Here is a 25,416-nt window from a genome sequence, read left to right as displayed (position 1 = left end):
AGTTCCCGACCGCGGGCGATGGCTGCCGCTGGGGGCGCCCGGCTGCTGAGCGCCGCTTCTGCGGTCCTCGGTGACCCGGCCGGCAGGTGGCTGCACCACGCCGGGTCCCGCGCTGGAGCCAGCGGCCTGCTGAGGAGCCGGGGACCGGGCCGGAGCGCGGAGGCGAGCCGGCCGCTGAGCGTGTTGGCGGGGGCGCGGAGCAGCTCAGAAGATAAAGTAACAGTCCACTTTATAAACTGTGATGGTGAAACATTAACAACCAAAGGAAAAGTTGGTGATTCTCTGCTAGACGTTGTGGTTGAAAATAATCTAGATATTGATGGCTTTGGTGCATGTGAGGGAACTCTGACTTGTTCAACCTGTCACCTCATCTTTGAAGATCACATATATGAGAAGTTAGATGCAATCACTGATGAGGAGAATCACATGCTCGATCTGGCATATGGACTAACAGATCACAGTTGGGCTGCCAAATCTGTTTGACAAAATCTATGGACAATATGACTGTTCGAGTGCCTGAAACAGTGGCTGATGCCAGACAATCCACTGATGTGGGCAAGACCTCCTGAACTAGAACAAATAGGAATATTTTCATGGAATTTTACCTATTTTTATAATTAAGTGATTAAATGAGAACATGGATGAGTGGATTTTGTATTATGACTAGCTTTACTATTTTAATTCACCTTGTATAACTACTGAATTTTGTCATTCTTGAAAGTATGCAATTTTTATTTTGGTTATATTACAAAAATGTCAGTCAGATATTAAAAAATAGTTAATGTGATAGAAAACCCTTACATATTTTTTTCTTATGTTTGTTTAGCGACTTTAGCAAAATGTTTTCATATAATCTCATCTGTTTACCTAGAAGATAGGTTAAGGAAATATATTATTATTCCTGTTTGATGTAGGTGAAGGCAAAGATCTAACCTGGCTTGTTTAGGGCCATACCACTAATTAGAAAATCTGTACTAGAACCTGTGTCTTATTACTATAAGCTATTATGATCAGACTGAAACTGGAGAAATTATGACAATTTATAGCAGTAGTTAAATCTGAATGTGTATGGACAAAAATATTTAATTGCTCAGTAAACTGCTTAACTTCAAAGATAGTTATTAACCTCATAAATATTTCAAAATTTTGATTCTGAAGTCTAAGTCTGAATGTAGACATAACACTATCAAAGAAGTTTGATCTCTGTTTTGACTCAACTAGAGGAAAAATGATTGGATGTTTATTCTTTTCTAAGCAGAATGGTTTAACTTTGTACTCTTTGAAAAACAATGCTGATTTCTAAATCTCTGCCTATAACAGAATGGAAACCTTATGAATGAGTTGTGTTTCTCTGTCCTGAGCTGGAGAAGGGAATGAGCAGGCTGACACGTCGCACAGCCCCAGGTGGCGCCATTCTCTCATGCAAGGATAGGGCTCCAGGGTGAGCAGCGTGGGCTGCAGTGTGTCAGTCCCAGGAGGGAGGGAGTGGCGAGCACCACAGATTACCACATATGTGTGGAAGACATTTGTATCCTTATCTTTACTATAAATAAATCCATAAAAGTTAAAAAAAAATTCCTTTTAACAAATGTCTAATATGAAGGAAAAAAAATTGTTTTCTCCTGTACTTTCCCCCATAACCAGTTGTGCTGTGTTAACAGAAGAAACACTATCCCAGAGCAATTTTATCCAACAACTATCCAAAGAAAATCTGATGCTAATTTTGCAATTAGTTTTGTTACCTTTAAGCAATCAAATTGTTCTCTTATATTTTTATTAACCAGTTATTTGATGGATGTCAAATTTAGGGTGACAGTTTTAAAAACTGTTTTAGAACCATCTAGTCTGTTATTTTGCAAAAGACTTTAGGTTTCAAAGTCAAAAGATAAAGGAACAGTTTAATCATGTTTTGCATCTTTCCAGGACTGGTAAGAGGTAAGCAAGTTGCTTCAAGAAACTCGTCCAACAGAGTGATAAAAGGGTGGTTATGAACATAAAATTAGAAATGGGCAAGGACTAGGGTGGGGAATGGCCTGTGACGCTTACATCAGATCAAGGGGATGACTCATAATTCTCTAAATGGCCTCAGTAAAGCTCCATTTCCCACTAAAAAGTTTTCTGCTCCTACATAGCAGGATGCCAACTGGCTTTTTCCTTTAATGTCAATAACTGACGTTCCATTAGGAAATGAACAAAACTGATTCTGAAAGCAAGTAGCCAGCTACCACCAACTGTCTCAACCTCTTTTCCCTCTGCATTCAATTCCACACTTCTTGAAGCTGTAGTTGCTACAATACCACTGGTGCTTGAAAATAATCACTTCCACATCTGGCTATAAAACAAGGACTAACCAGATGTTTTCATTTTAAGACTTTTTTCACTAGTTATTTTAATCTTCTACATAACACAATCATTTTAACATTTAGTTGCAGTAGGTTATTAGTAATATCTGCAAGATAAAGGCGAATAGTAGACTAACTCAAGTTCTTTTTTTTTTTTTTTTTTTTTTTAATTGAGATGGAGTTTTGCTCTTATTGCCCAGGCTGGAATGCAATGGCACGATCTCGGGTCACTGGAACCTCCACCTCCCAGGTTCAGGTGACTCTCCTGAGTAGCTTTACAGGATTACAGGCATCAGCCACCAGGCCCAGCTAATTTTTATATTTTTAATAGAGACAAGGTTTCACCATCTTGGCCAGGCTGGTCTCAAACTCCTGACCTCAGGTGATGTACCCGCCTCAGCCTCCCAAAGTGCTGGGATTACAGGCATGAGCCACTGTGCCCAGTGAGTAAATTAACTCAAGTTCTGAAGACAAGTGAAAAAATCTGCTGACTACTTCTGAAAACTCATATATATCTTTTTTTAGATACTGTCACCAATGACCACTTTTTTTCCTGTTAAGAGTAACATATGCTTATTGTAAAAATCCAAGTAATACTGAAGTGTTAAAGCAAGTCTTCCCCTCTCCTTTCTACAATCTGATAATGTTCATATGGGTATTTCCAGACCTTTGGCTACCAAAAACCTATTATCTTACCTATGCATTTATTTCAAATCATACCAGTTTAGAAATGGAAACCTGAAACACACACACACACACACACACACACACACACACACACACCCCTTAAGCCCTAAGGTTGCTGGCAATGACCCAAAGACCTATTATCTTACCTATGCATTTATTTCAAATCATACCAGTTTAGAAATGGAAACCTGAAACACACACACACACACACACACACACCCTTTAGCCCTAAGGTGGCTGGCAATGAGATCGCACTTGAAAAATTCAAGGACTTCAACTCAAGAAGTTCCAAACCATTCAGATTAAACTGACAGCACCAAAAGCGGGTCCTAAGCTAGCAGCCAGAGGAAAAATTATTGAGAGAATGAAACAGTACCTGTTGAAAGGAATCCTCAAACAATGTTTTTCTTGTCACTGTAATCTTTATGTGCTGTGGCATGGCCAGTTGCTGAAATAGAAGAATGACTTAAGTCAACTCTCATCATTAAAATAGCCTATCAAAAAAATCAAAAGGGGAAAGTTTTATTTACTTTTATCTTTCCTTACAGAAACAAGTAGACTATGAATATAAATTTATATTCAATAATGTTTACCAATGCATCTGTGAGTATTCATGCTAATTATAGATTAATATATGCAAACAGAAGAACCGCAAGATTGATCTCATATGCACACTGCTGACTTAATAATGTGTCAAATAAATCTTTACTTAATCTTATTTTCCAACAGTTAATCCAGATTCTTCTTGCTTCCATGGGTCCAGTTAATTACAAGAGTTTCAAGTGTAAAAATATTCATCATAGTAACTTTGACTAGGGCATTCATTTGATTTAGAACCCATAAAAAATCATTAATTCCAGTAAATATCTACACATAAGAAATAGTTGATCACATCTGAAAAAAATACTGAATATAACATCTATGTATGGACATGTTCATGTATGTATGAACATGTATTTATCTATCAAAGTCAGTTATATCAAACGATAGATATAAAAACGGCTGGTGTCCGGGCATGCTGGTTTATGCCTGTAATCCCAGCACTTGGGGAAGATGAGGCAGGAGGATCATTTGAATCCAGGAGCTCAAAACCAGCCTGGGCAACATAAGGGGACCCTGTCTCTACTAAAAATTAGCCAGGTGTGGTGAAGTGCATCTGTAGTGTCAGCTAGCGAGAAGGCTGAGGCAAGAGGATCACTTGAGCCCAGGAGGTCAAGGCTGCAGTAAGCCATGATGGCACCACTGCACTCCAGCCTGGGTGACAGAGTGAGATCCTGTCTCAGAAAAAATAACACATAAAAATAAAGTAGCTGGTTACAATTATATCAGAAAATGCTTTAACTTACATTTGAAGATTTCTGCAATCTGAAAGTAATGGGTACTGAGGAAAAAGTGACAATGTTTGCTTATTCAGATGGTTTCAAGTTTAATTTTCTTCTTTAAAAAAAAAAATATATATATATATATTTACAGAGGTAAGGCCTCAATATGTTGCCCAGACTGGTCCTGAACTCCTGAGCTCAAGTGATCTGTCCACCTCGGCCTCCCCAAGTGCTGGGATTACATGAGGTTTAATTTTCTGAATAACCAAAGTCACAAATGATTTAATTGATAAATCTACTTATTTGCTCTAAAAATAGATGAAAGAGATTCTAATGCTTCCCATTTTACCTGTTTTTCTGTGAGTTAAGTATTTTCACAATCACTGTGTAATATAAGCAACACAACAAAGTTAAGGGAGTACAGAGATACCGTTCCAATACTAACCTGACACCAGAACCGGAAATACTGAACCTTTGCTTTGAAGTCCCGAACATAGGCTATCTGAGGTCCATTGTCTCTGAGGAAGAACAAGGGTTAACAGGACATATATAGCTGCTTGTAAAAGATAATGCTGAAGGAAAGCAAAATATCCCACCCTCTCTCAGCACTTGCTAACCAAATTCAAAAATATAGCATATTCCTAACAAAACCATTCATTGCTTTTTGAGAGATATTCCCCCAGGAATACTTCTAAGTAACAGAAAAAACAAACAAAAAACTTTGATTTTGTTGAAACTACTGTTGTGGGATTTTCTTTTCTATGCTGCCAAATCTAAGAGGGCTAAGTAAAGGGGTTTCTATCTGAGAATGCTGTCTATCCCAACATCGATTCCCTCCTTTAAGTAAAACCCTTGCTATTTAACTAAGTAGAATGCTACATATAATAAAGACTACATTTCTCTATATGGCCATGTGACTTAAGTCTCTAAGTGAAAGTGGCATATGAAATGTTCAAGAAGGATCTTTTTGGCCAGGTGCAGTGGTTCACACCTGTAAATCCCAGCACTTTGGGAGGCTGAGGCGGGTGGATCATCTGAGGTCAGGAGTTTGAGACCAGCCTGACTAACATGTTGAAACTCTGTCTCTACTAAAAATTATAAAAATTAGCCGGGTGTGGTGGCAGGTGCCTCTAATCCCATCTACTTGGGAGGCTGAGGCAGGAGAATCACCTGAACCTCAGAGGTCAAGGCTGCAGTGAGCTGAGATCACACCACTGCACTCCAGCAAGGGTGACAAAGCTAGACTCCGTCTAAAAAAAAAAAAAAAAAGGAAGGATTTTCTAAAAGACAGCTAAAATAGCTAAAAAGTGTGTGTGTGTGTGTGTGTTTATAATTTGCCCTTCCTCCAAATTCCAGCCTGGAGTGTGACCCTGATAGCTTAAGTTTCAGCAGCTGTCACAGACCATGAGGTCACTTTGAAGAATGAGACCATACTCTAGGATGGTAGAAAAGACAGAAGAATTTTAGATCACTATGACACCATGGGGTTTCTCAGCTAGCCTTGGACTTAATACCACTGCATTATCTCCCTCTTAAAAATTCAATGTATATCAGTGTAGAAATACAACTGATTTTGTACACTGACTTTATATTCTGTTACGCTGTTAAATTCACTTACTAGTTCTAGTAATTTTTTCTAGATTCTTCATGATTTTCTGTATACAAATGTTATTTGTGTGAGGGGAAAAGAGACAGTTTTACTTCTTCCTTTCCAATTTATACATCTTATATTTCTTTTCTTTTCTTTCTTTTTTTTTTGAGATGGAGTCTTGCTCTGTCTCCCAGGCTGGAGTGCAGTGGCACAATCTCTGCTCACTGTAACCTCTGACCCAGAGGTTCAAGCGATTCTCCTGCCTCCGCCTCCTGAGTAGCTGGGATTACAGGTGCTCACCACCATGACTGACTAATTTTTGTATTTTTAGTAGAGATGGGGTTTAGCCATGTTGGCCAGGCTGGTCTTGAACTCCTGGCCTCAAGTGATCTGCCTGCCCGGGCCTCCCAAAGTGCTGGGATTACAGGCGTGAGCCACCGTGCCCGGCCTGTATTTCTTTTTCTCATCTCACTGCACTGGGTAGGAATACTGACACAATGTTGAATGAAGTAATGACAATAGATATCCTTGTCTAATTCTGGATGTTCTACGGTATTTCATCATTAATTGTGATGTTGGCTGTAAGCTTCTGTTAAATTTTTTTTTTCCAATAAAAATGTTTCCGGCAGGGCGCAGCGGCTCACGCCTGTAATCCCAGCACTTTGGGAGGCCAACGCGGGTGGATCATGAGGTCAGGAGATTGAGAACGTCCTGGCTAACACAGTGAAACCCCGTCTCTACTAAAAATACAAAAAATTAGCCAGGTGTGGTGGCGGGCGTCTGTAGTCCCAGCTACTCAGGAGGCTGAGGCAGGAGAATGGCATGAACCTGGGAGGCGGAGCTTGCAGTGAGCTGAGATTGTGCCACTGCACTCCAGCCTGGGCGACAAAGCGAGACTCCGTCTCAAAAAAAAAAAAAAAAAAAAAAAAAAAAAGTTTCCAAGGTAGCTGAGAGTTTCTCATAAATTTGCATTGTATTATGTCAAAAGCTTTTCCTGAAATTATCGTATGATTTTTCTCCTTTAACCAATTTTGTTTGTTTTGACATGGAGTGTCACTCTGTCACCCAGGGTGGAATGCAGTGGCCTGAAACCTCATCTCTACTAAAAATACAAAATTAGCCAGGCATGGTGGCGCATGCCTATAATCCCAGCTAATCAGGAGGCTGAGGCAGGAGAATTGCTTGAACCAGGGAGGCCAAGGTTGCGGTGAGCCGAGATTGGGCTATTGCACTCCAGCCTGGGAAACAAGAGTGAAACTCCGTCTCAAAAAAAAAAAAGAAAAAGAAAAAGAAAAAGAAAACATTTCCATCACTTGTATTTTATGAATGAATTTGAATAGGACTGATTAATCTATAACTTATAAGTTTGATGAACTTTACCAGTGACACCATCTAGGCCAGAATTTTCTTCATGAGAAATCTTTTTTTTCTTTTTTTTTTTTTTTTTGAGACAGGGTCACACTCTGCCACCCAGGCTCAAGTACAGTGGCGCGATCTCGGTTCACCACAGCTTCCTGGGCTCAAGCAATCTTCCTATCTCACCCTCCTAAGTAACTGGGACTACAGGCATGCACCACCACACCCAGCTAATATTTTGTATTTTTTGTAGACATGGGTTTCACCATGTTGCCTAGGCTGGTCTTGAACTCTTGAGCTCAAGTGATCTGCCCACCTTGGCCTCCCAAAGTGCTGAGATTACTGGCATGAGCCACTGGGCCTGCCCTTAAAAATTATTTAATTATGCATTTGATTTATCAGCTATAGGGATATTTAGACTTACTATCTGTTCTTGTGTCCATTTTGGTGACATATCTTTCAAAGAATTTGTCCATTTGATCTAAAATGTTAAAGTTATTGGCATAAATATACCCTTTATTATCCTTTTAATGTCTATAAAATATACGGTGATGTCCCTCTTTTTTTCTCTATAGGTTTAATTACTAAGGGTTGTTAATATTATTAATGTTTACCAAAAATTTATCTTCTAGCTTTGGGCGCTCCATTGTTTCTTTTCCACTTCACTGAGTTCTGCTTTTATTTATTTCTTTTCTTGTACTTACTTTAGGTTTAATAACTTGCCTTTTTCTAGCATCTGAATGTAAAAGCAGAGATCACTGATTTTATCTTTCCTATATTCTCATCTACTTCTTTAAAACAAAAAGTTTCCCTCTGAAGACTACTTCAGTTAAATCCCACAAATTGTGATATGTGGTGTTTTAATTATTATTCAAAATAAAATATTTCCTGATTTTTCTTGTAACTTCTTTTTTGAGCAATGGTAATGGTGTGGTGTTAAGTCCCGCTGGACTATTTTTAAATAATGGGGACAAATACACTTCTATCTTACATAAACCACTATTATTTTAGTGTTTTCTATTATATGCACCCAAACTTATTGTAACTAAAATGAATGATAGAATAATATTATCGGTAATTTATTCCCATATCTAAATTACCTCTGTAATTTCATTAATACCAAATTGGCCTGATTTTCCAGTTTCTGCTTTAAGCATAAAAGTTGTTAATGTGTAGAAGTATAAAATTAGAAAGTAATAGGGAACCATCTTTGCTCTAAGAAAGCCACACTATAAGAAAACTACAGAGCAACATTCCTTATGAACACTGATGGAAAAATACTAAATAAAATCTCAGCAAAAAAATCTCAGCAGCATATTAAAAGCACACTTTAATCCTTTTGACTAAGTAGGATTTATTCCTGGAATGCAAAAAAGGCTCAACCTATGAAAAATCAACATAATATACCACATTAACAGAATGGGGGGGGGGGGGAATCACATGATCATCTCAATTGATACCAAAAAAGGATTTTACAAAATTTAATACACTTTCATGATAAAACATTCCACAATAGGGATAGGAAACACTAGGAATAGAGGGAAACTACCTCAATATAATAAAAGGCACATATAAAAATCTAACAGCAAACATCACATTCAATGGTTAGAAGTTTTTTCTTTAAGATGAGGAACAATATAAGAATGCCTATTTTCACCACTTGTAGTCAACATAGTATCCAGAAGCTCTAGCCAGAGGAATTAAGCAAGAAAAATAAATAAATAAAAGATACCCAAATTGGGAAGAAGAAAACTTATCTGTTTTCAGAAGCTATGATCTTTTATGAAGAAAACACTAAATATTCCACAACGAAAAACCCTGCCAGAATAAGTGAATTCAGGAAAGTAGCAGCATACAAAGTCAACACAAAATAGTTCCATTTCTATATACTAAGAATAAACAATATAAAAAGAAAATTAAGAAAACAATTCCATTTACAATAGCATCACAAAGAATAAAAAATACTTAGGAATTAATCAAGAAGGCAAAAGACTCGTACACTGAAAACCACAAAACACTGCTGAAAGAAATAAAAGAAAACACAAAGATATCCACATTCATGGATTGGAAGACTTAATATTGTTAAGATGACCACACTACCCCAAATTGATACAGATATTGAATCTGTATCGATCAATATAGATTTTATTGGTTCTGTACATTCAATAAAATTCCCTATCAAAATCCAAATGACTTCTTTTTTTCAGAAATAAAAAAATCCATCCTAAAATTCATATGGAATCTCAAAGGACCCTGAATAGTCAAAAGCAGCTTGAAAAAAGAACAAAGTTGGAGGACACATACCTTCCTGATTTGAAAACTTGCTACAAAGCTATAGTGTGGTATTGGCAAGTCAGACATACAGACCAACAGAATAAACAGCCCAGAAATAATCCCTTGCATATATGGTAAAATGCTATTGACAATGGTGCCACAGTCATGCAATGGGGAAAGGACAGTCTTTTCAACAAATGGTGCTTGGGAAAATTGGACATTCACATGCAAAAAGATGAAGTTGGACCCTTACCCAACACCATATACAAAATTTAACTTAAAATGGATAAAAGATCTAAATGTAAGAGCTAAAATTAAAGAACTCTCAGGCCAGGCGCGGTGGCTCATGCCTGTAATCCCTACTCTTTGGGAGGCTGAGGGGGTGTGGATCACGAGGTCAGGAGTTTGAGACCAGCCTGACCAACATGGCGAAACCCCGTCTCTACTAAAAATACGAAAATTAGCCAGGCGTGTTGGTGCATAGCTAGAACCCCAGCTACTCAGGAGGCTGAGACAAAAGAATCGCTTCAACCCAGGCGGTAGAGGTTGCAGTGAGCTGAGATCTTGCCACTGCACTCCAGCCTGGGTGACAGAGTGAGACTCTATCTACAAAAAAAAAAAGAACTTAGGGCAAAGCTTTATGACACTGGATTTGGAAATGATTTCTTGGATATGACACCAAAGGTACAGGTGACAAAGAAAAAACTGACAGGCTGGGCACGGAGCTTCACATCTGTAATCCCAACACCTCAGGAGGCCGAGGTGGGCGGATCACCTGAGGTCGGGAGTTCGAGATCAGCCTGACCAACAAGGAGAAACCCTGTCTTCTACTGAAAATACAAAATTAGCTCAGCGTGGTGGTGCATGCCTATAACCCCAGCGACTCGGGAGGCTGAAGCAGGAGAATCGCTTGAACCCAGGAGGCAGAAGTTGTGGTGAGCCGAGATCGCACCATGGCACTCCAGCCTGGGCAAAAAGAGTGAAGCTCCGTCTCAAAAAAAAAAAAAGAAAGAAAGAAAAAAAAAAAAAAAGAAAAAACAGGCCGGGCACGGTGGCTCACGCCTGTAATCCCAGCACTTTGGGAGACTGAGGTGGGTGGATCACGAGGTCAGGAGATCAAGACCATCCTGGCTAATGTGGTGAAACCCCGTCTCTATTAAACAAAACACACACACACACACAAAATTAGCTGGGCATGGTGGCGGGCGCCTGTAGGCCCAGCTACTTCGGAGGCTGAGGCAGGAGAATGGCGTGAACCCGGGAGGCATAGCTTGCAGTGAGCCGAGATTGTGCCACTGCACTCCAGCCCGGGTGAGAGAGAGAGACTGTCTCAAAAAAGAAAAGAAAAGAAAAAATTGACAAATCAGACATCAAAATCTAAAATATTTTATACATCAAAGGGCACTATCTACAGTAAAAAGGAAACCACAGAATGGGAGAAAATAATTGCAAATCATGTATTTGATAAGGGATTAACACCCAGAATATATAGAGAACACCTAAAACTCAATCGCAAAAGAAAAAAAAAACAACAAATGGGCAAAGGACTTGAAGAGACATTTCTCCAAAGAAGATACACAAATAGCCAAGAAGCATATGAAAAGATACTCAACATCACAAACCATTAGAAAAATACAAAGAAAAACCACAATGAAACACGACATTAAGGATGGCTATTTAAAAAAAAATATGATGATGATGAAGAAAAAAAAAACAGAAGAGTTGATGAGAACGTACAGAAATTGGAATTCTTCTGCACTAGGGTGGAAATGTAAACTGGCACAGACACTGAAAAACAGTATGGTGGTTCTTCAAAAAATTAAATACAGAATTAATATTTAATCCAGCAATAGATACAAAAGTCATCCTAACCCTAACCCTAACTTTTGGGTATAGATACAAAAGTCATCGAAGTAGGAACTCAAACAGATACTTGGTTTTTGGTGTTTTTTTGAGACGGAGTCTCACTCTGTCACCCAGGCTGGAGTGCTGTGGCATGATCTTGACTCACTGCAACCTCTGCCTCCTGGGTTCAAGCGATTCTCCTGCCTCAGACTCCCGAGTAGCTGGGATTACAGGTGTGCGCCACCATGCCCAGCTAATTTTTGTATTTTTAGTAGAGATGGGGTTTTGCCATGTTGGCCAGGCTGGTCTCCAACTCCTGATATCAGGTGATCCGCCTGCCTTGGCCTCCCAAAGCGCTGGGATTACAGGCATGAGCCACTGTGCCCGGCCTCAAGCAGAAAATTATATACCAATGTTCAGAGCAGCATTATTTACAATACCCCCCAAAAAACAGAAACAATGCAAATATCTGTGAATAAACAAAATGTGATATATATATACACTGGAATATTATTCAGCTTCAATAAGGAATGAAAATGTTTTCTGTATTACAACACAGATAAATCTGGAAGACATGACCTTAGTGAAATAATCCAGAGACATAAGCATAAATATTGTATGACTCCAATAATATGAGGTACTTCGAGTAGTCAAATTCATAGAGAAAGAAAGTAGAAGGCTGGTTACCAGGTCTGCTAAAGTTATTGTTTAAAGGGTACAGTGTTTCAGTGTGGAATGATGAAAACATTCTGGAGATGGATGGTGGTAATGATTATGCAACAATATGAATGTGCTTAATGCCACTGAACTGTACACATAAAACAAGAAACTTTAGGTTATGTATTTTCCCACAAAAGAAGTCATAAAGCACATAAGCAAATCAAAAGGTTACTTTCTCAGAAATGGGGTGGGGGAGAAGTAATGAGAGCTTTTTTAACGTCAAAAAGTTAAGGGAATGAAAGAAGCTGAAAATCAGAAATCAGAAATTAATTGGTAAGCAGTACAATACCTATAAATTCTAAATAGTTTCATTTAGTGCTGTGTCAACAAATGGTAACAAATATGAAAATCTCTAGGATAAAATATCCAAGAGGGAGATGGAAATGCAAAATACTTAATGAACAGAAACCTATTGTCAAGCTAACTCAAGAAATACTAAGACTTCCACTCCTTGCTAATACAAATCTTTATATCAAAATCTGAAGGACTAGTATTTTACTCTTAATCTACAATGTTTAGAAAACTTACAGGGCAGATTTTCCTGTGCGGGGATCTATATAGGTGGTAGTTCTTCTATTGTGGTCCACAAAATATGGAATTCCATCCACTGTGAATCTCATTTCCCAACCTTCAGGTAAGGGCTTTTCATTTAATTGACTACGAAACACAGGAAAAAACATAAACAAAAATATTAAAGAGTTGCTTGTTTGCCAAGTACAGAAGCTACAAATGTCAATAAACATAGCAGAAATCTTTTAGAAAACCATTCAGTTCAGTAATTCAGTTGTATACCAGACATCTCTATGTGGACATCCTACAAACAGGTTAAACTCAAAGTCCATCAAACACAACTCAAGTCTTCTGCCGTCTCTTGGCTTATTATGTTCCCCATTAGCTAATGACTCATCCTAAACATCTTGTTAACCAAGTTCTAACCATTCTGCCTTAGAAATCTTCACGTTCATCTCTATTTCCAATCCCCAACACCATCCTTTCTCTGGCTTTGTTTCTCTCCTGCTTTTTTTTTTTTTTTTTAGATGGAGTCTCACTCTGTCGCCCAGGCTGGAGTGCAGGGGCACAATATCTTGGCTCACTGCAACCTCCACCTCCCAGGTTCAAGCGATTCTCCTGCCTCAGCCTCAGCTGGGACTACAGGCGCCTGCCACCACGCCCACGCCCAGCTAATTTTTGTATTTTTAGTAGAGACAGGGTTTCACCATGTTGGCCAGGCTGGGTTTGAACTCCTGACCTTGTGATCCTCCCACCTCAGCCTTCCAAGGTGCTGGGATTACAGGCGTGAGCCACCACGCCCAGCCATCTTCTGCATTTTTTGAACAGCCACCTAACTCGTTTTCCTTATCTGATCTCACTCTAGGCCTGCTCTTATACTGAGACTGCTAACAGAGTATCATCCTAAAACAGAGATCTTATTTAAATTAGTTATCTCTGTGAAGTACTATCACTGTTCCACCATTACCAATGATTAAGATCTAAAGTTCTTCATATGGCATTCACTCAGCCTCTACACCCTGGCCTCAATGTTCCCTTTGCACCCAAACCTCTAACTCCCTTTCATGAATCCCATGATTTCACAGTGTAGGCCACTCAGCACTTCCTTAAATAAGATATGATCTGCCACACCTCCAAATGAAGCCTTTCCTTTTGTCCCATATTATCTACTGTTTTTCTACTAAGGCAACTCAAAAAAAGATTCTTTTAAGAGAAAGAATCTCACTCTGCTGCCCAGGGTGGAGTGCAGTGGCATGATCATAGTTCACTGCAGCCTCAAACTCCTGGGTTCAAGCAACCCTCCTGCCTCAGCCTCCCTAGTAGCTAGGACTACAGTTGTATACCACCACACCCGGTTAAATTATAAAATTTTATGTAGAGACTGGTCTATGTTCCCCAGGCTGGTCTTGAACTCCTGACCGGAAGTGATCCTCCTATTTTGGCCTCTCAAAGCAGTGGGATTACAGATGTTGAGACACGACACAAGGCCTAATATGTTATTTATGAAGTATTCCATGCCACCTCCTTAATACCTGTCTTTATACCTTGAAAACTCTTATGACCCTAGACAAGCTGCTTAATCTCTCTAAACTTTAGGTTCTTTGTCCATAAAATAGAGACAACAATGTCTATGAGACTAGATGAGGAACAAATGAGACAGGTAAAAAGTGACAGTGAGCCCAAGTTGTAATTGTTATTACTCCTACTACAACTATAGATTGATCGTTCTCTTTAGGTCTTCCAAAAGTATTTCCTACATACTGCCAGGACATCTTTTAATCAAGTATTTCAGTTTGTGTGTTTGGCAACAACTTCCCACCAGCCTGGGCAACATAGAGACACCGTCTCTACAAAAAAAAAAAAAAAAAAAAAAAAAAGCTGGGTGTGGTGGCCCATGCCTATAGTCCAAGCTACTTGGGAGGCTGAGGCAGGAGGACTGCTTGAGCCCAGGAGGTCAAGGCTGCAGCAAGCCATGATCATGTCACTTCACTCCAGCCTGGGTGAGAGACTGAGACCTTGTCTCAAACAACAACAACAACAACAACAAACCTGTATTCACTTAACTGAATACAAATGTCAGATAAAACAGACTACCAAAAATGTAAAAAAAAGGATTCTCAATTGTTATACTTGCAAGATACGCTCAGTAACAAGTTGTTGTCTTGAAAATAAATTAGATAGAACTAGGTCATCTGTGTTGTTAAAACAGAATTCTAACTTTAGCTATAAAACTTTAAACATCTAAGAGGAAACAAAAAAATGGTAGCAAATTATAGAAAGGTGACTTCTTCAATTCTATTCTTAGACAATTCTAAAGAGAAAGAAAATGTTATCTATGAAATTCTTCATTCTTCCTTTATGGAAACTGAATAAATTTAAGTAAATGCAGTAACTCCATTTAAACAGAAAATGGTCATTTGTTGGTAGGCAGAAAAAACTATTTTAAGTTGAAAGCATATCTTTTTTTATTTATTTTTAGTTTTAGTTTTTTGAGGCAGAGTCACACTCTGTCGCCCAAGCTGGAATGCAGTGGTATGATCTCAGCTCAGTGCAACCTAAACCATACCTTCAGAACAAAAGTTTTTAAAACTTTTGAGCCATGGAATATCTGTTCTCAAATTATAATTATACCAAAAGAGAGGTCTGGCCTTTGCCCTTAGCAACTTGGTAGTGATGTTTAGGCCCTTGGAATGCACTGCGTATTGGGAATATCTTTGTTTGCCTGGAGGCTTTGATCACTGGACAGTCAATAATGTGATTTATAATGGAGGCTGTGGGACATGGCGCATCAGTTCCGACCTCTGGAGGAACTAGAGACTAAAGGGCATTAGCTCAAATCTCCAGTAAGGACTGGAGACAAAAGGTCAGCCAAGAGGGCAGTACGTGATCAAGCCCCAATAAAAACCCTAGATACCAGAGACTTCCCTGGTTGGTGATACTCGACCTCAATGTGTACTGTCCCACAACAATGCTGGATGTTCAGAGCCTCCCAGACTCTGCCCTGTGCACCTATTCCTTCTGCTGATTTTATTTTGCATTCTTTCTCTAGAATAAATGTGACTATAAGAGGTTTCAATGAGTTCTCAGTACTTCTAATAACTTATCATACCTAATAGTGGTGGTGGGGGCCCCCAAATTTGTAGACAGTTGGTCTGGAGTCATCCTGTGGACCCCCAATATTGTAGCTGATGTCTGAAGTGAGGGCAGCAGTTTTGTGGAGGACTGTGCCCTCCGACTGTACAGTCTGCCAAATTCCTTGCAGAATGGAACCCTCTGGCAGTCTGATAAATGCATAGTATTACAGACTGTTATGGGTTGAACTGTGTCCTCCCTCCAAATGCACGTTTATATCCTGGCCCTCAATAACTCAGAATGTGACCTTATTTGGAAACAGAGTTACTGCAGATGTATTAAGATGAGGTCATACTGAAGTACTGTGGGCCACTAATCCGATAGGACTGACGTCCTTATAAACAGGAAATTTGGGTACAGATAGACATACAGACAGGAAGAATGCCATGTGAAGACTGGATTCATGCTGCCACAAGCCAAGGAGCTACAAGAAGCCAGGAGAAAGACCTGGAACAGATCTCTTCCTAGTATCTTCTGAGTGAGCATAGCCCTGCTGACATCGTGATCTCAAGCTTCTAGCCTCCAGAACCCTGAGACATACATTTCTATGGTTTAAACAACCTCCTCTGTGGTACTCTGTTAAGGCACCCTAGCAAACTAATATGCATACTATTATAACATGTTACAAAGATAAACCATTATATATACATAATTGTTACAAAGATAAACCATTATATATACATAATTGTCAAAACATTATTTCTGTAATCCCAGCTACTCAGGAGGCTAAGGCAGGAGGATCGCTTAAAGACAGGAGTTTGAGAACAGCCTGGGCAACAAAGGGAGACCTTTGTGATAATGTACATATATCTCTTTATTAATAAATTAGCAAGTCCTTGTAATTATGTGTGTAAACAAGTATTTAGAGATATCTGCAACAACAACAGAATATTTTTTTTAACACCCTTTGACTTCTACTGATGGCAAACTCCTAGGCATTCTTAATCCTACATGGTAGTAGCCTACATTCATAATGGAAGAAGATACTAAATTTCCAGTAAAGAGTAATGAAACTGAGTATGTATTTTCTTCCTCCTTGAAGCCACATACCCTAGATTCTTAACCAGTGATCTCAGGTTAAGAAACCCTGATTTAGAATCACTAATCTGTTCTTAGTAATTAAAAATAATATATATGTTAATAAGTATATTCTCATGTGCCAGATATTTTTTTTTGCTTTTCTATTGTTTTCTTTTTTTTTTGAAACAGGCCTCAACCTGTCCTCCAGGTTGGAGGGTACTGGGCACAATCACAGTTCACTACAGTCTCGACTTCCTGGGCTCAGGTGATCCTCCCACCTCAGTCTCCTGAGTAGCTGGGACTACAGGTATACATGCCAACACACCCAATTTTGGGGATTTTTCTTGTAGAGACAGGGTCTCACTGCATTACGCAGGTCTTCCTGGCCTCAAACAATCCTCCCTCCTTGGCCTCCCAAAGTGCTGGGATAATGGGCATGAGCCACCATGCCCAGTTAAAGTTTTTTCCTGCACTTTGAAGAAATCTTCAAACTTTCCATTAGATGAAAATAATAGTATAATTTTCTCTTTCCAAAGTATGTAGGTGATTAATGTTTTAGGTCTTTGGCAAAAGAATATGAACTTTGATCTTCTTCAGTTGTTAGAAATAAGGTATAATCTTTAAGAGATTAAATATACACAAGTAACTATTCTTACCCTTGACTTCTGGGGTCTTCCCATTGTGTAATTCGTGTGTTGTGGTTGACGAAATATACTCTGCCATTGCTGTCTGTTCTCTTCTCTTTGGGAAGGGCAGGGGCAGGGGAAAGCAAAGCATTAGCATTGGCATAGTCTTCTTGCTCAAGGTAAAATAAAATTATTTGAATTTGCCCATTTCTCATTTCACTGTTTATTTTATAGTTTTTAAATCACAGCTTTAAAACGTTTAATTTATTGACTATTAAATGCACATCCTTACTGAAGTTATAGAAATATTACATCTTAGAAGCTAAGTAGACGTACTTTATAATGTCCTAACCATAGGACCTTTCTACTCAATCCAACCAACAGCAGCAAGAATAATGAACAGTTATTTAGTTTTTTACACAGGACCTTCATTTTATTCTTAATAGTCCCATAGGGTAGGTGAATTCATCTTTATCCTTAAGATAAGAAAACTCAGATAGGTTAAATAATCTACCTGAAACCTCAGAATTAAGTAGCAGAGATGAGATGGAAACTCAGGTCTCCATTTAGGGATTTTTTTTTTTCCATACCACATCATTTCATTCATTAAAATATAGTAAGGTGCCAGGCGGGGTGGCTCAGGCCTGTAATCCCAGCACTTTGGGAGGCCAAGGCAAGTAGATTGCTTGAGCTCAGCAGTTTGAGACCAGCCTGGGCCACATGGTGAACCCTCATCTCTACAAAAAATACAAAAAAATTAGTGGGCCGTGCTGGCAGCCCACTAATATATATATTTGATATATATTAAATATACATTTGTATATATAAATACACACACACACACACACACACACACACATATATATATATATATATATTTTTTTTTGGAGACAAGGTCTCACTTTGTCACCCTGGCTGGAGTACAGTGGCGTGATCTCAGCTCACTACAGCCTTGACCTCCCAGGTTCAGGTGATCCTCCTGCCTTAGCCCCACAACTTGTACAACTTGATTTTTAGAAACTAAGCTTTTTAAAAAGTTTGAATCCATTCTGTGATCTTTAACACATCAGTTATTCATTTTGAGACATGTTGAACAAATAAAAAAATTAGGATACCAGAAGAGTCCCATCTTTTGAAGAATTAATTGGTAATGGGACATAGAAGCAACTTCCAGGGCTAAGGCAGGAGGGTCACCTGAACCTGGGAGGTCAAGACTGCAGTGAGCTGAGATCATGCCACTGCACTCTAGCCTGGGTGACAAAGTGAGGCCCTGTCTCAAAAAAAAAAAAAAAAAAAATATACACACACACACAATATATATAAAAATATATATAAAATAAGGAATATAATGTAATTTGGGAGTGTATATATATATACATACATATATATACAAAATAAGGAATATAATATAAGGTATATGCTAGGCATTATTCAACTAAAAAATACTTATTTCTTTTCTTAATACACTTAACATATCTCATTCCTTAATATACCCAGTTCCAAAATCCTAAATATCTACAGTAACTTTCTATACAAGGGATAGGAAGCAGAACTAAATTCTCTAATTACTGCACCTAAAGCAGCTGCTGCTTGTTCCCCAACTGCCTCTTGCTTTAGGATTCTCCCTGTTTTTGTGTTCCCAGTCTACAAAATTTTACCTGCTTTCCTGAAATCTCCCCATTAAGGTTTAGAAGATGTGGATACTGGCCAGGCGCAGTAGCTCATGCCTGTAATCCTAGCACTGTGGGAGGCCGAGGCGGGCGGATTGCCTGAGCTCAGGAGTTCAAGACCAACCTGGGCAACATGGTGAAACCCCATCTCTACTAAAATACAAAAAAAAAAAAAAAAAAAAAAAAAAAAATTAGCCAGGCATGGCGGTGTGCACCTGTAGTCCCAGCAACTTGAGAGGTTGAGGCAGGAGAACTGCTTGAACCCGGGACGCAGAGGTTACAGTGTGCCGAGATGGATTACAGCCTGGCGACAGAGCAAGACTCTGTCTCAAAAAAAAAAAAAAAGTGGATATCATTTTCTCTTTTAATAAACATATTAAGTAGACTTGAAATTTTAACAGTTCTGCTGTTTTTGAATTACTGACTTCTCTGTCCCATTACCAATGAATTCTTCAAAAGATGGGATTCCTGCTGTATCCTAATTTATTTGTTCAACATGTCTCAAAATGAATAACTGATGTATTAAAGATCATAGAATGAACTGAAACTTTTTAAAAAGCTTAGCTTCTAAAAATCAGCATTTTAAACAAAAATTTAAGCTTAATCCATGTTGACATGGCTAATTTTTATTTCCTGTGGTTTGAAAAATTGGTTAACTATTGGTCCTGCGCTGTGGCTCACGCCTGTAATCCCAGGACTCTGGGAGGCTAAGGCAGGCGGATGGCCTGAGGTCACGAGTTTGAGACCAGCGTGGCCAACAGGTCGAAACCCCGTCTCTACTAAAAATACAAAAATTAGCTGGGCATGGTGGTGGGCATCTGTAATCCCAGCTACTAGGGAGACTGAGGCAGGAGAATCGCTTGAACCCGGGAGGCAGAGGTTGCAGTGAGCCGAGATCATGCCATTGCACTCCAGCCTGGGCGACAAGAGCAAAACTCCATCTCAAAAAAAAAAAAACCAGGAAAAGAAAAAAGAAAAATTGGTAACTATTTTTCAAATTAACACTTGAGATCATCTGGATCAGTTTTAGGCCAAATTATAGTCTTGTCAAGTTCGTATTTGGTAATATTTAATTTTATTTCCAACATAATTCCATCATTTCAAGTAGTAGTGATAACAGAGGTTACAATGGATGTAACTAGTGAGTATCACAAACCTGCTTCTGACATTTAAAGCTACTTTCTATGTCAGCTGAGCTTAAAATGAAAATAGAATTCCAATGTGCATAATATACAGAAAAGTGGGACTCTGCCTCTCATGACACATAGGTTTTGCTGGTCAAGGCATCTTCAGTGCATAAGCTTATCACCAACTCAAAGGCTGTCTCTAAAGAAAAACATAATCACCCACAGTGTTACAGCTTGCTCTTGTTAACATAACAGCAAGATAAGTTCATGTCTTCGCAGTCACATTAAATTTTAAAAATTTATTTGCAGAATCCAAAATTCTCTCTTTGTTCTTCTTCTTCTTCTTCTTTTTTGAGACGGAGCCTTGCTCTGTCACCCAGGCTGGACTGGAGTGCAGTGGCACGATCTCAGCTCACTGCAGCCTCGACCTCTCAGGTTTAAGCAATTCTCCTGCCTCAGCCTCCCAAATAGCTGGTACTACAGACGTCCACCACCACTCCCAGCTAATTTTTGTATTTTTTGTAGAGGCAGCGTTTCACCATGTTGGCCAGGCTGATCACGAACTCCTGACCTCAGGTGATTCACCTGCCTCGACCTCCCAAAGTGCTGGAATTACAGGCATGAGCCACCGTACCCGGCCAGAATTCTCTTTCTTGTTTAAAAATATATATCCAAATAATTTTTATAACCTAAAAATAATACCCTAAGTATATAGCTGAGCACATACTCAACTTTTTTCTCTCTTTCTTTTGTTTTTTTGAAAGAGTATCACTCTGTTGCCCAGGCTGGAGTGCAGTGATACAATCACAGCGCACTATAGCCTTGACCTCCCGGGCTCAAGCAACCCTCCCACTTCAGCCACCCAAGTAGCTGGAACTACAGGCATGCCACACCCGACTAATTTTTGTATTTTTTGTAAAGATGGGGTTTCACCATGTTGCCCCAGCCTGGTCTTGAACTCCTGGACACAAGCCTTGGCCTCCCAAAGTACTGGGATTACAGGCGTGAGCCACTGTAATGGCCATTCATCTTTTATCTGTCAGCAAAGTTCAGATTTCAGGCCGAGATTTTCCTTTCAGAAGATAACATGAGACAAGAGAAAATTAATAGCAAACATTTTTCTCATATATATTCTAAGTATATGCTGCTGAGATCAGCCTTGACACATTTGTGAACTGAAGGCTCATCTACTTAATGAGAGGAAGTGCTGTGGCTGTAGAACGGATTTCTGACTTTGCTGAAAAATCACATAATAAACAATACTGAAATTACTGAACATCAAATCCAAATGCAGATTAGAACACTTCCTGACTTGATGAATAAAACAGTAAAAAACAGACACTTCTTGTCATTCTATGTATTCTTTCACAGTAACTAGGAAAATGAGAGAATATCTTCATACTTGATTGGCGAAGCACCTATACAAAGCCCTATTAAATAATACTGGTGAACCAAAAGTATTCTTTGTTCTTTATCCTCTATAGTATGTTCATGTGTTAAAAATTCTTCACTGCTTAGCTAGGCATGGTGGCACAAAACTGTAATTCCAGCTACTCAGGAGGCTGAGGCATTGCTTGAGGCCAGGAGTTCAAAGCTGTAGTGTGCAATTACTATGCTGGAGAACAGCCACTGCACTCCAGCCTGGGCAACATAGGGAGACCCCCATCTCTAAAAAACCAATTATTCACTGAGCTTATGAGGTAGGAATGTCTAGTCCCAGCATATAAAAGTCTGAAAGGGTGCAAGCTGTAAGATGGGATTCTATCAACCTGGGTCAATCCTGAAGGTATGTCGGGTGGGTTGCTTCATCTGATATAGTACCAGTGCTGTCACTGGTTCTACAAGTAAGGTATATGCCCCAAAGGCAGCAAGTCATAAAGCAGTGCTCAGTCTGAGTAGGATAATCATAAACATCTGTAGGAAGGGGCACTACTTCAACATGAGGAATGTGAAACCTAAAAATAAGCAGACTAAAACAGCAGAACAAGACTCTAATAACCTGGCTAAGCTGGATCTTTAACACAGTATTTTAGCAAAGTGTTGTTGGCTAAAGTAAAAATGAGAAAGATCTGGATGATAAAGAAAATGATGAATACAGAAGGCAAGGACCAACTTGCAGGAAAGACTTTTCTGATAAAGGAAATGCAGCTCACAATTCAGCTTTCTATAAGCAAGAGGCATTTTTTTCTACACCTGCCCTAGAGAAGGAGTAAAACAGTTTTGTTTCTGACCATAACCATGAAGCAGGTCATAGTTTTTCTGCAACTTTTTTTTTTTTTTTTTGAGACAGGGTCTCACTCTGTTGCTCAGGCTGAAGCACAGTGGCAAAATCTTGGCCTACTTGCAGCCTTGACTTCCCAGGCTCAGGTGATCCTCCCACCTCAGCCTCCCAAGAAACTGGGATTAGGAGGTGTTCCACCACACCCAGATTATTTTTTGTATCTTTTTTATAGAGACAGGTTTTCGCTATGTTGCCCAGGCTGATCTCCAACTCCCAGGCTCAAGCAATGTTCCCACTTCGGCCTCCCAAAGCGCTGAGATGACAGGTGTGAGCCACCATGCCTGGCCTGCAATAAAATTAAGAGGATAAATACATATCCTTTGGATATATCATTTTAGTGCATGAGTTTTTTTCTCCTTCTCTAACATAAGACATACAACTCTAGAAATAAAGCTGGGAAACTCTAGAAATAAAACCATCCATGTCTGGGAACGCAATCTGACAGGTTAAGTTTAATATGCCTTGTAAGGGCAACATCCCCTCTTCTAAAGTACTTCATACTAACCATTCACTGACCACTCTTAGGCTTCAATAGAGACAGAGGACTCCTTAACTCCAGGCTGCCAAGCTTTGGTAAAGACAGAAATTCACAACTTGCTTTCTTCTTTTTTTTGAGACAGGGTCTTGCTCTGTCACCCGGGCTGGAGTGCAATAGTGTGATCTCGGCTCTCTGAAGCCTCAAACTCCCAAGCTCAAGCGATCCTCCCACGTCAGCCTCAAGAGTAGCTGGGACTATAGGCAAGCACCACCATGCCTGGCTAATTTTTTTTTTTTTTTTTTGAGACGGAGTCTCGCTCTGTCGCCTACGCTGGAGTGCAATGGCGTGATCTTGGCTCACTGCAACCTCCGCCTCCTGGGTTCAAGTGACTCTCCTGCCTCAGCCTCCTGAGCAGCTAGGATTACAGGCACGGGCCACCAAGCCCACCTAATTTTTTTGTATTTTTAGTAGAGACAGGGTTTCACCATGTTGGTCAGGCTGGTCTTGAACTCCTGAACTGAAGCGATTCACCTGCCTCAGCCTCCTAAAGTGTTAGGATTATAAGTGTAAGTCACTGCATCAGGCCCACAACTTTCATATGTCCTCCTGTTGTTATAAGCTAATAACAATAACAGTTATATGTATGGCCTAATACATTTTTTACCTTTTTGACTCACAGAAGTGTTTTGAGAATAGATACCTTTAAATAAGAGCAATGAGATTTCTCAAAGAAAAGCTTATACCCCCAGTAGCATTTATTAACCAGACTCATGTGATCTTGACACACCAACACTTTTTCTCCATTACTCAGTACTGCTAGAGCAATGTATCTTGGGGACCAACTTTTCCCAATCTAGAAATATCACTTTCTGAATTTATCCCAATATTATGAAATATCTTCAGCTCTTGAAGACAAAACTCTGGTTCCACAATGGGCTTTATGTTGTTTTCCACTTTCTATTATAATATATTATTATCTTGCTTCTATGCAAAACTTTCTATACTGCCATCTTTATTCTGAAACCTTGCTACATAATGCTGAGTATTACATAACACTATAAAATAGAACCTAGTAGGGTAGGTCCAGCTTAAAGTCTATTAAGAGTATTACATAACACTATAAAATAGAACCTAGTAGGGTAGGTCCAGCTTAGAGTCTATTAAGGTCTATTTTAATAACTAAGGTATCAGATATACTCAATAACAGCACATGCTCTTGAGCTCCATGGTGTAGGGCATGAAGCTGACACCTTCACATGTGCTCCTTCCACTCTTCTCTCAGATAATGCCAACTTAACCAAACTCTGAACCTTGTTTTAGGAGAACCAATGTGATTACAATTTTTTAAAAAGCTTTTTATTTTGAATTAATTATTACTCACAGGATGTAAAAAATTGCACAAAAAGTCTCACATATACTTCATTTTTCTCCGATGGTGACTTCTTATATAACTACAGTACAGCATCAAAACCACAGAAGTGGCATTGGTACATTATTGTTAACCACAAACATTGTTAAATTTTCACCATGTTTAAAAGCTGAATTCATTTCTGTAAATATATAGTTCTATGCATTATCTCATGTATACATTATTAATGTAATCACCTATTACCAAAATCAAGATACAGAATCATCTTGTGGATCTTGATGGAATCAAGATGATGGAATCATCATCATCACGTAAAACCCCCTTATGTTACCTTTTAATATTTGAATCCACCTCCCACCTACCCTGTTTCCTGACAAGTACTAATATGTTCTCCATCTCTAGTTTTGTCATTTTGAGAATGTTATATGAATTGAATCACACAGGATGTGATCTTTTGAGACTGACTTTCTTCACCAAGCAAATTACTCTTGAAGTCCACCCAGACCTACTGGTGTATCAATAGTCCATTCCTTTTTTATTGCTGGGTGATCAGTATCTTTAAACTGTAGAAGAGTAAAATAATTATGAGCGTCAATAAAAGTTTATAAAGAGTCCACTTAATGTTTGGCGAATTTAATGCCTATTTGTGAATTAAACTGATATATATATTTAAAAAAACTTCCCAGACATTCACTCAAGCAAGAGCACAGTATCAGACATAAATATCTGTTTTAAAATGACACAATTGGAAGAGAACAAAAATGAAATGACAGAACTCAATGAAGAAACTCATGTGACTTACCCCATCCAGGTGGCAATGGACCAAGAGGATCAAATTCTTTACTTTGTGATGTAGCAAATAAATCTTGATTCTAAAAAGAACCAAAAAGTGATGAAACTATTAACAACTTAACAAATTATCTGACAGCAAGCTTATGAGTTCTGATTTCCCTTCCCCGGCAATGTATAACACAGAGAGTTTGTATCTTAGAGAAGTGTCACATGGTTATGGATAAATGCCAATATACTTTGGTTTGGTTTAAAAAAAAACCTGTGCAAACATTAC

At 39.0% G+C, this 25,416-nt stretch overlaps 1 protein-coding gene and 1 pseudogene across 9 annotated transcripts in view; one reads left to right on the top strand and one right to left on the bottom strand.

Annotated features, from left to right (window-relative positions):
* ITCH (itchy E3 ubiquitin protein ligase) overlaps positions 1 to 25,416 on the bottom strand; it is a 142,317-nt gene that overhangs the window by 30,817 nt on the left and 86,084 nt on the right. For 8 of the 9 annotated variants that reach the window (XM_019017147.4, XM_019017146.4, XM_063702340.1 and 5 more), the window contains 5 exons: positions 25,153 to 25,222; positions 17,456 to 17,540; positions 12,666 to 12,794; positions 4,797 to 4,869; positions 3,406 to 3,477 (listed from right to left, as the gene is read on the bottom strand). In XM_019017147.4, coding sequence (XP_018872692.1) covers positions 3,406 to 3,477; positions 4,797 to 4,869; positions 12,666 to 12,794; positions 17,456 to 17,540; positions 25,153 to 25,222 — 429 coding nt within the window. The remainder of the gene's footprint in view (positions 1 to 3,405; positions 3,478 to 4,796; positions 4,870 to 12,665; positions 12,795 to 17,455; positions 17,541 to 25,152; positions 25,223 to 25,416) is intronic. The other variant, XM_019017148.4, reaches the window with a different exon arrangement.
* Positions 19 to 614, top strand: LOC101145441 (adrenodoxin, mitochondrial-like; annotated as a pseudogene).

Source organism: Gorilla gorilla, chromosome 21 (genome assembly GCF_029281585.2).
Source record: "Gorilla gorilla gorilla isolate KB3781 chromosome 21, NHGRI_mGorGor1-v2.1_pri, whole genome shotgun sequence".
In the NCBI taxonomy this organism is placed as follows: domain Eukaryota; kingdom Metazoa; phylum Chordata; class Mammalia; order Primates; family Hominidae; genus Gorilla; species Gorilla gorilla.
The sequence above is the reverse complement of the archived record's forward strand: the minus strand, read 5'-3'. Positions and strand labels throughout refer to the sequence as shown.